Genomic DNA, 10527 nt, shown 5'->3' with positions numbered 1-10527 from the left:
GCTGGCTTTGTTCATCTAAGTGGGGACACTATTTCCTGGAGCTGAAAAAGAACTGTTAGTTTCAGAGAAGGCAAAGCCACCGTTTTGGATAGGAAACTATAATCTATAGAGTGAACTTATCCAATCACAAATGTTTTCAATGAATGAAAATGTATTTATTTTAATATTAAAACAGTAAGATTTGTTGCCTTTTTAACTTATATGTTCTTAAAATAAGCCATTCTGTACTAAAAAAAAATGGCAGTATTTGTAGGCTACAACTGCTCAGTTGTTACTCTTTGCACAAGCCCACACAAAGCTGTGCACACCAGTGCAGGTAACATCACCCAGGTATTTACATTGTGACAATTTCAATTCTTTAATGTTAGCTTAGCTGTTTTGATGAAAATAGTTTATTTTATTTAAAGACCTGGAAATAGATGAGGAATTCTAGTTACCAGGCATGTCCAGAAGAAGAAATTGGTAGTCAGAAAACAGGACATCTGCACTAAATTTAAGGTGGTTGTATACCAAAACATAGGTACTCTGCAGGGAAGATTTAGTTTGAAATGTAATGGGAACCTTTTACCAGAAATGCAGAAACTGAAGCATTGCCAGGTTAGCAAAATACCTCAGCTAATGAGGGAGAAATGCTTCTATTACAGCCTTCATTAAGATCAAGAAATCATTCCAGTTAAGGCTTTAATCAGCGTAGACTTGCACATACTGTCAGACTGGGGGGGAGAGGTTGGTGTGCTGGAGGACAGGCTGGGGAAGTGGGCCAACAGGACCTTGCTGAAGTTCAAAATGGGGCAGGTGTGAGGGGCTGGCTGGCACTGCTTTGCAGGAAAGGATCTGGAGGAAAGGTTGGCTGAGTGGGCAGGGTGCCCAGGTATGAGCACAAAGTAGGGCCAGCAAGTCATTCCTCCTCCATTCACCCGCTGGAACACCACACCCACAATATTCTGTCAGTTTGGGGGCTGCCCATTCAAGAGATGCAGTGGTGTGAGGGAGGTGAAACAGCCACCAAGATGGAGTGGGCTACAGCAGATACAAGGTTGGAGAGAAATCTCTTAGTCCAGCCTAAAGAAAGGACTGTGGCTTTTTGCTGCCAACCATGACCCCACAGCAGAGCACGGGGAACGACTCTTGTTCAAAGTGTTGTACACCAGGGTTACTCAACACAAGCTGAAACATGGAAAATTCCAGCTAGGTGCAAGGAACATCTTTTGCACCTATGAAGGTGCTCAAACAGCAGAACGGGACTTCCAGAAAGGCTGAAGAGTCTCCATCCTTAGAGAACATGGAATCATCAAGGCTGGAAGGCATCTAGTCCAACCAGCTCAACACTGGACACGATCCTGTACAACCTGACCATGTGGAACCTACTGTGACTGGGAGGCTGACATTCCCTTCCAACATAAATTATTCCAAATCAAAAACCACTCTAAACCAAATTAACTTCAGCAGAAATTGAGACGCTTTTGTTTTACTTTCTTCACCCTTTCTAAATCCTCTACAACACACTTGGTAGTAGAAATAATTCTTTGGCTTCTAACAAACCAGGTTTCTTCTTTCTGGAGAAGGGAGCTAGCCTGGTTTGGTTTTAATTAATCCTGTAAATATGCATGTATCAGTTTAAAAAACAAACAAGCCCCTACACAACATCAACTCCATTACCATAAAAGTTGTCAGAAATGCAAATGGAAATTTCAAAAGCTATGCCACAGTGGAATCCAATCCGAGTCTCCCAAGTACATGTGCATTTTGGTATACTGTTAGGCAAACTGGACGTCAAGTGACAGCATGGCTTTTGGTTTCTTTGGCTGCTGTCTGCAGCGAGTTCCAGAAGTGCAATGCACTTTGGCACTGCAGAATTCACCAAGTGCTTCAAAGTGAGTGCCCAGCCACCATGGAAAAGGAGTCTGGCACCACAAGTCCATTAGGCTGATGGGGGTGTGGTGGTGAGCACAGTCACAGGAGATGTTTTCTGAGTTCTGTTAAATACTAATAAATGCACCTTGTTTTAGTCACATTTTTAGTGGATACAGGGGACTAGTATACGCAAGGAAATCCCAACAGAAGTCCCAACAGACTTGCACCCAATGCACCCATCTCTACTCACTGTCAAATTTCATTAGATGAAAAAAAATCAAGGTGAATAAGTGGAACTCACTTTATTCTTTAAAAACACTATAGTATAGTTTTCCTAGATATTTGTGTAATAAAAGCAAATGAAACAATTTAAAATGCTTTTTCTGCAAACAGGCTTTTTGTGTACAAAAATATGTAATACCAAAAGGAAAACAAAGGAGTCTTTAAAAAAGAAAACCCCAAAATTCAGCTACAATATTACTGCAGTAATATTCAAGATAGTTCCAGGCTTTAAGTTTTCTGTTTCTCAAACAGAACTCAAATATTTTAAATCATTCAAATTATGCTCAATATTCAAGGACTTGTAGGTTTTTTTTCTTTTAATATACAATTATGTACACACATACACAGGAATAAGTGTAACTGGATATAGGATTATGAGAAAAGGCAGCCCAAAGAAACATCAATATCTGTATTTAGTGGAATAATCTTTCGGCGATACCACCAAACCTCGACCTTTGCGGGCTCCTCTATAAACAGTTTCTATAATGTCAATCATCTCCTGCTTATCTTCCATTGCCCAGTTGATCTTGTTGTTATTACCTGTACCTAAATCAATCATGATGTGTTTGTTCCTTTAAACGGGAAGAACAAAAAAACAGGTTAATATGGCATTATAATTCAGAAAGAAATCTTATACCCTACCCCAAATGCTTTGTAGGATCAAAGGAAGCCCTTATAACATAAACAGGCTTGCAAAACAATCATTACTCCTCTCACTTAAACTGAGAATTTTTAAAGGAAGAATAAGAACTCCTAAGATGCCCCCAAAATGGTTACTCAGTGCAATTATCCTTCAGCATATTCCTTATTGTTTGTATTTCTTTCCCACTATTGTCTATCTCCAGAGAGACTTCCATGCTTGTCAGTAGAACATTTTATCTCATCAATGTAGAAACCTTAACTCCAGAAAAACCTTATTACCTTTGATTTATCTTGAAAGCAAGTTTGGCAAGCTTGACTGCTATGTTACTACAGTATTCTCTACAGGAAGTTTGAAATTTAAAACTAAGAAAAATGGATAATAAACCCAGTTTTCCCTATCATTAATTCACACTCTATTATCAAACATTGTTACCAGGCTAATTGGAAAACAAGCCATTTTCCTATAAAATCAGTTTATTCTTCTGTAGAGCAATGTAAATATAGGCATCAGTGTGCTATTATGCATTTGGAAATGATCTGCTGAGACACTGCATTTGACAAAGAAAGTTTAAATGAGTTACATTCCAGAACCATCACATACCTGAAGAAAAACATGACGGTACAGGGATCATACAACTCGTACATCTTGTTGAAGTCTGGTACTTCAGTGATGTCCACAAGATAAATAACAGCAAAGTTTTTAACCTAAACAGAAGAAAACAGGAAATACAAAAGCTATATATATTACCAATTAAAAGGCATAAGCTTTCATTATTGTAACATCTATTTTCCAAATTATTAAGTCATAAAATCAGAATAAACAGCCTTGCTTTTATTGTTAATCACAACAACCAATTAACATGGAAAATATTTTTCAATACAGCTCAGAAGCTCATTTCACATCCAGTGTAAACTGGAAAGATACTATGCTAAATCAACATCCAGAGAAACAAATGCCCTTTATATAGAGCTGAGAACTCACAGTGACATGCACAGCTCTAAAGAAGCAGAATACTTGCTTTGTGCAAGCCAAGCTGACACATTTTGCCTGTGTCATCAACTGCTTACAGACTTCAGAAAATTAATGATCTACAGTGCCCTGGTGCCTGCCTCCAAGCATTCTTCCCCCTCTAAAACATACAATTTGTGTAAAATTGTAAACTTATAATTTAATTTAAAAACTAGTAGCTTTTGCTGAGAGGTGCAAAGCTAAAATTTAAAAGTGCAATTGCTAAAGAAGTAAGACCTTCATGAGAAGCTCATGTCTGGACAATTCTGGTAAAACTGGCTTTCATTTTGCAGAGTTACTCAGATGCAAAAGAATCCCTCCGCTGTAGTGTCACAGACAATGCCTTCATTTCTGCAAGAAAACCATGGCACATTTTTGTTTCCTTGATGTAGCATACTTGTAATTAAGTGGAATTAGGGGAAATTTTGGTTTCTAAACTCAGCTCTTAAGTGCACAGTAGAAATTAACACACTCACACACATTACATTCTAAGTCAGAACACACAAACTGTAAGGTATATTATCAAATGCTTTTGCACTACACCAGGAGCCCACAATTGTGTCTCCCCATCCTCAGTTACCTGCTAACACAATTTTGGTCCCTCCCATTTGGCCGCCCAGAATTACCAGCCTGAGGTTGACACACATGGTCTAAAATCTATGACGAACGCACTCTTCGTGACAGTACTTCCCACTTGTTAATTTTTTGCTATCAAAAGTCTGGAAATGCTATGATGAGTATAAAATCTGCCTGATGGAACAATATTTTATTTTAGTTCACAGAGCAGGATTAGTTTGTATGAGAAAAATATTGTGTAGCTTGTATGTAGACATCCTAGCAGGCACTTTACTGAGAAAGTATGGAAATGGTTATTTACAAAAAAAACCCCTCAGAAGCACAGAGTAAATAAATTTTTATGGACTTCTGCTTCAAGACAGTTTCAAAGTTATAAAAAATAATCACACTTCAAGAATGCATGTAAGCATTACTAGCAAAGAAAGTAAAAGCTCTTCTAGAGAGAAGCAGCATTTAAAGTCTTTACTGCGCTTTTATGGAGCCAGTTATAGTCCTAGGTTCAGTCAACATTCCAATGAAAACATCCCTATGTTCTAAACCAGGCAAGAGGTAAAGCCTTGTAAACTAAAACAGTCACAATATCAAACTCTCTGAAGGGATCCTTCGCACCCATTTCAATTTTACATTAAAGACTTCTAAGAACCTTAATGGGATATTGAAAGGCAGCACAATTTAGCTGAGAAGTGACTGAGGCTAGTCCCTGGTGAGCCCTGGCAGGCAGTTGTGGGGTGGTTGATCCTTTTTTTAGAAAACAAAACACCTGAGGAGCCATTTTCATTTTATCCTATCATTACTTCTTCCACCCTGCTGGCATTTTTAGCAAAAACGCCTTCACTATGTGGGGGAATTTCTACAACACGCTCAGCAATTTTGACAGAGCACACCATCTCTGAACAATTAATTAATTTGGAGCTTGCAAAATTATTTTAATAAAATATTCTTGGGACCTGTTTTGTTCGGTGACAGATTAGTCCAAGGAGATTTACATGTTGCACCAGAATACCACTCCATAAGCACTCCTAAACCAAAATTTTACTTTCAAGAACTCTGTACTCCAGATAGTACTAGAACAAAAAAAAACTTTTTAAAGTCAGTTTGATACTATATGCATTTAATTTAGTTGAGTTGTTGCAGAACCAGAAATGCATGTCACTAGCAGTGCTCATCAACAGCCTAGAATTTCATACAAGAGAAACAGACTATAAAAGTCTTAGTTTGTTACATAAATCTTACTGAAAAGGAGTGGATCACTCAAATCCCCTTTGCAGAGCACATGTGCAAGTCATCACCAGGACCCAGGCATCCAAGACATTAATTAAATCTTCCTTCTCTGACCTACTTTCATAGAAGTGAAACTGATGAGAGTCACCTGCTGAAAAGCTCACATTAAGTCTGAAGCAGAGCTTAAAGCTGGACTCAAATTTTAATTCAAAACTTGAAAAGCTGCTCTGTTCTTTACCCCTCGCTTTCCTAATTTCAAATTTGGCATGATCACCACTCCAAAACAAGCTAGCTTACAAGCACATTGAATGAGGGTGTGCTCTGTTGAGTTTGGACACCGGCTGCCAAGGACAGCAGCAGGAAATAGGAATTCAGGCCTAAGGAGGGATGAGACAAACACATGGAGAGGGTGATGCAGAAGAACTGCAGGCCTATGGAATGTTTAGGGGCTGGGCAATTTAATGTGCCAGGCTGGGCAAGCTGGTCACCAAGAGGCATTTCATTTCAACACAAGACAAGCCTTGCAGAGACTCAGATATCTGTCTCTTTTTGCACGGTACTGACCAGTTTTAGAGCCTGAAGAAGCAGCTCCTGTCTCAGACACAATATTGGAGCCAAGACAGCAGCAGTACAGAGCAACATCTGAGCCAGCTTCACACGCAGCCAGCTCTAATTCACAAAAAAGCTGTGATTTAAGCAAAACCAGGGGAAGTATTTATGGATTCAGACCAGACTGCTGTGGATGTGCACGGTTTGTGGAGACAAACCAAAGGCTGACCTCCCTCTGCTGGGATGTGAATCCATTGCTCAGACAGAGCTGTCCATTGAAAACCGACATTCCTGTACAAAACCAGCTTTGCTACCCTGTCAAGGCAGTGGTTGCTGACAAGTTTTCTACCTGATTTGTGAGTTGTAACTGAGGATACAGTATGAGCACCTCAGAACAAGAATAAAATACAACTCTAAACATGCAAATCCAAGTAAATACAAGCAGTTGCAGTAGTTACAAGGGGGACTACACTGAATTTGTTAATATAAATCAAAATTTTATGGTAGAGACAATATGAAAAAAACCTTGCAGTATTTTAGAAGTTAAATACATAATACCACAAGTTTACTCTGAAAGTGCTTAACCTCATAACATACACTAAATACAGTAAATTTGTTGCAGTAAGTCAACTGCTTTCTGAAGAAAAAATCAAAACTCTAGTGAGACACCTCCTTCAGGGCAGCACCTCACTTGTGCAACAACTGAAGATAAAAACATTTTCAGAGACAGATATTAACTACTTCTGACACTCCTGACTTCCCCTACCTCTCTTTCAATTCAAAACTCTCTCTGCCTTACCAGGCTGTTGGAGCTGCTGTTCCATGAGGACAGAGCAGAGTAGGAGACACAAGTCAAACAGCAGCACAGATTCAAAACTGTGTGACCTGTTTTCATAGGTTGGGCTGCAGTTTTGCCCCTTCTCCCCAGTGATGGTAGTTTCACAGATCAGCCCCATCAATCCACGTGGCTGAAGATGCACGTAGAAAACCCAAAATTACATTACTGCCTGGCCACTGAAATCTTTACACTGAATGGCTCAAGACTATAAAGCAGAGGAATCTGCAGGACTTTTAACATCAGATAAAGATTCTGTATCCTGTCTTCACATACTTGCTAGTAAACAGGAAACACAGATGTAGGAAAATTCATTTGCCATGGGACTCATTTGTCCTCTGAAGTTCCCTTCCCTGACTTCTTTAATTAACAACATCCTTCTGAAAAATAAGTAAATTCATTCCTACAACATGAGGTTGACACTATGATTAATGCCCAGGATGACTGACAAAAATCGTGAAGTTTCTTAAAATTTCTGTCAGAGGTAAGTAATGCTCCTGTTTTTTCAGTTGTTAAGATTTCAGCTGCCTTTGAAAAGCAAACCTTATAGCCCAAATATCTAAGGAAATCTGGAACAAGATCCAAGATTCCACCTTCTCATCTTTCTAATCAGTTTCTAGACAGTGTTTTTTTCTGTTTAGAAGAACAAAATACTGCTTTACAGTCAAGAAACTTGCAGGAAAAAAATACAGGAACAGAGACTAGCATTTGCAACAAATGACTTGAACTGAAAGTAGCTGGCAGACTTGCATTACTGAACTGAACAGAGCAAGTACAAACTTGAAAGTCTGTACTGGTGATATTTATTTGAACTTTTTTCTTGCTAATTATGCTGTAAGTTTAGGTGATAAATTTCTAGGGGGAAAGAGAAAGATATTGTACTGCCAAGAGCAGCACTTACAGCTAATTTTGAATACTACAGACATCAGTAAATGGATTAACTTCGCTCAGCTTTTAACTACAAACACCAATAGCTAACATACCTATATGCTTTTTTCACAGCTATCTCTTTCCCTGCCCCACATTCTTTTCCTCTCTCACTTTTCATGTAACCTTAGCAGAAATGCAGAGGCACAACTAATGTTCGAGGAAAACCCACAGCTATTCACACTTCTGATTATGGTTAAATAAATGCACAACATTTGAAAAATCCTCCCTAAACCCAAACTGATCCAATACAACAGTTACCTCATTTACACTATTCCCTCATAAATAAATAATTTCTTAAACAAGGTGCATTAATTTAGCAAACCAATCCCTGTATTTCAGGGGATAGGTTTATAATTATGAGTTCCCTTTAAAGAAAAGAAAAAGGTATATTTTTAGAAAAGGTCATTAAGACAAAATTTGTGAAACTCAATTCTTGCTTCAATCAATGTTTGATTGAAACCCTGACAAAGCAAAAAAAAATCCAACATCTTACAATTATGATTTGTTTTGACATTCAGTGAAACTTTGCTTCTTTTTCATATAACACAAGGGGAAAAACTCAGTCAGCTGCAAGGGGAGTACATTTCAGTGAAAATAATCTACTTTGTACTTTCACATAGCATTCTAGTTTCTCTTTCCACAAAAGCTGAAAAGAAAACCCTGTTCTCCTATCATAAAATACAGATAAATATTACTGCTACCCAAAAATATGCTGCTGTCTAAAAGAATATTGCCCCAGGGTAACAAATGTAAAATATGGCCACATTGCCTTCACACGTAGCCTGCAATTATAACCCATTAACATTATGTATTATTCTCTAGAATAAACACCTGGACAATTGGAACTTTTACTCACTCTTTAAAACAGCAGAGATCCAAATATGGCTTGTAAGCAAGAGGATGAGGTAGGATCTCCCCCTTTAATTTGCCATTTCTGCAGAGGGAGATTTTTAAATAAGAAGTTACTTTGTTCTTTCTTCCCCCAGTCACCCCTAGCTGCCAACAGGTCTGCCAAATTTCCAAACATCCTGCCACCAGTCCATACTAACAGTATCTGAGCATAACACTCCCACCAGGCTGAATACAAAACAACGGTATTAAAACATGTCACAACTCTTTCCTACATTCTAATACTGCATTCTTAACCCCTGGCTGTGGGTATAGATCTTTAATTGTGGGGATTTTCAAGACACAAGTTATTTAAGAAAACTTCAGAAGGCAAAGTAAACCACAAAAACAACTCCATGTCAATCTATGCACCATGCACAGAACTTTCTATTAAGGCAGCAAGTTCTGGATGCTCCATTCCTGGCAGCGTTCAAGGCCAGGCTGGATGAGGCCTTGAGCAACCTGTGCAGGACAGCAAGAGAGTTGGAATGAGATAATCTTTAAGGTCCCTTCCAAACCAAACCATTCTGTGATTTCTATGATAGCTGACACCTTTTCCTACCCAAGTTACCATTTCTGATTCAGATATTTTTGTTTCTTCCTTCATGTGGTTCAGTTAAAGAGCTGTCAATATTCGACATCTATCATGTGGCAAAATCTTTAGCAAATATAAGAAAAGGTAAATTGTAGCTGATTGTGTATCCTAACAGTCTAATTTTTCCTGTCTACGTGTCTTTCTTAAGTAAGTGATCGTCTATTTATAATCATTCAGTTTCCATCTGAAAACAGCTGTGGGGTTTGGCTCTTAAAATTTAATTCAGTCCATGCAATTCAGCAGAATGCTACTGGTGTCCATGGATAACATCATTGGCAGATTAATGTTGCTGATAGATTAATCAGAATTATATGAGTGACGGATTAATCAATACCATCCTGCACATTTTAGTGTCTCACCATTTTTAAGAGCCAAAGTGAAAGTAACTTTTCAAGCTATTCAGATGAAAATCTAAAGGTACTTTTCCAGTGTGAAGCGAGAGTGCTGCGTTACCTGGAGCCGCAGCAGCCCTAGCACCGAGCACTGTTTCTGCCTGAACGCCGATGCTCCCTCGGTGACGGGTTATTGCCTGGCAGCACCCTCGATTTCCGAACACCTGCGACGCTCTTTTCACCCTCCCCCAGAACACTGCAAACATCAGAGCACTCTTTAGGAGACATTCGTGAAAGTGAAACCACACAACTTTCCCGCTGCCTCCTAAAGCTGGAATACCTGTGCAGAACCCCGGTTACAAGCTGCCCCAGGCTCCGAGCAAGCCATGGGGAACACTGAGCTCAGAAAGAGCGGAAAGATCCCGTTTACCTTCTCGGCAATGCTGTACAGGACCTCATCCATCTTCATGCACGTGGGGTCCCAGTCGTGTCCGAAGCGGATGACCACGACCCGGTCCTCCTCCGACAGGATGGCCTGGTCCACCTGCCACCCATTGTGCAAGTGCGGCAGCATGTACGACATCCTGGCGGCCGGCTGGGGAGCCTGCGGGACGACAGGGATGCCCATGCAGCTGACAGCCCGAGCCCTCCCCGGGCCCTCCCGGGACGCCGGCGGGCACCGAGCGCCAGCAGGGAGCCCCCCCCGGCCCGCCCATCCCGGCGCGGCCCGTCCCCAGCGCACCCCGCGGGAGTCCTCCCTCAGAGACGCGGAGCGGCGGCAGCGCCGGCACGGGCGGGAAGCGGAAGGGCGGGC

General features: G+C 40.2%; 1 protein-coding gene across 2 annotated transcripts; it reads right to left on the bottom strand.

The window, feature by feature from the left end:
• Window positions 1-2435: 2435 nt before the first annotated feature.
• Window positions 2436-10519, bottom strand: TXNL4A (thioredoxin like 4A). 2 transcript variants are annotated; one of them, XM_063159440.1, is made up of 4 exons: window positions 10456-10519; window positions 10144-10317; window positions 3380-3483; window positions 2436-2708 (listed from the first exon to the last, which is right to left on the bottom strand). In XM_063159440.1, the coding sequence occupies exons 2-4, from the start codon at window positions 10294-10296 to the stop codon at window positions 2537-2539; spliced, it is 429 nt and encodes a 142-aa protein (XP_063015510.1). In that variant the 5' UTR covers window positions 10297-10317; window positions 10456-10519; the 3' UTR covers window positions 2436-2536. The 2 variants fall into 2 exon arrangements, with proteins under 2 accessions (XP_063015510.1, XP_063015517.1); XM_063159447.1 differs by lacking the exon at window positions 10456-10519 and adding an exon at window positions 8755-8832 and having other exon boundaries at window positions 10144-10278.
• Window positions 10520-10527: the final 8 nt, after the last annotated feature.

The sequence above is a fragment of the Melospiza melodia genome, chromosome 1 (genome assembly GCF_035770615.1).
Source record: "Melospiza melodia melodia isolate bMelMel2 chromosome 1, bMelMel2.pri, whole genome shotgun sequence".
In the NCBI taxonomy this organism is placed as follows: Eukaryota; Metazoa; Chordata; class Aves; order Passeriformes; family Passerellidae; genus Melospiza; species Melospiza melodia.
This window is presented reverse-complemented; position numbering and strand designations above follow the sequence as displayed.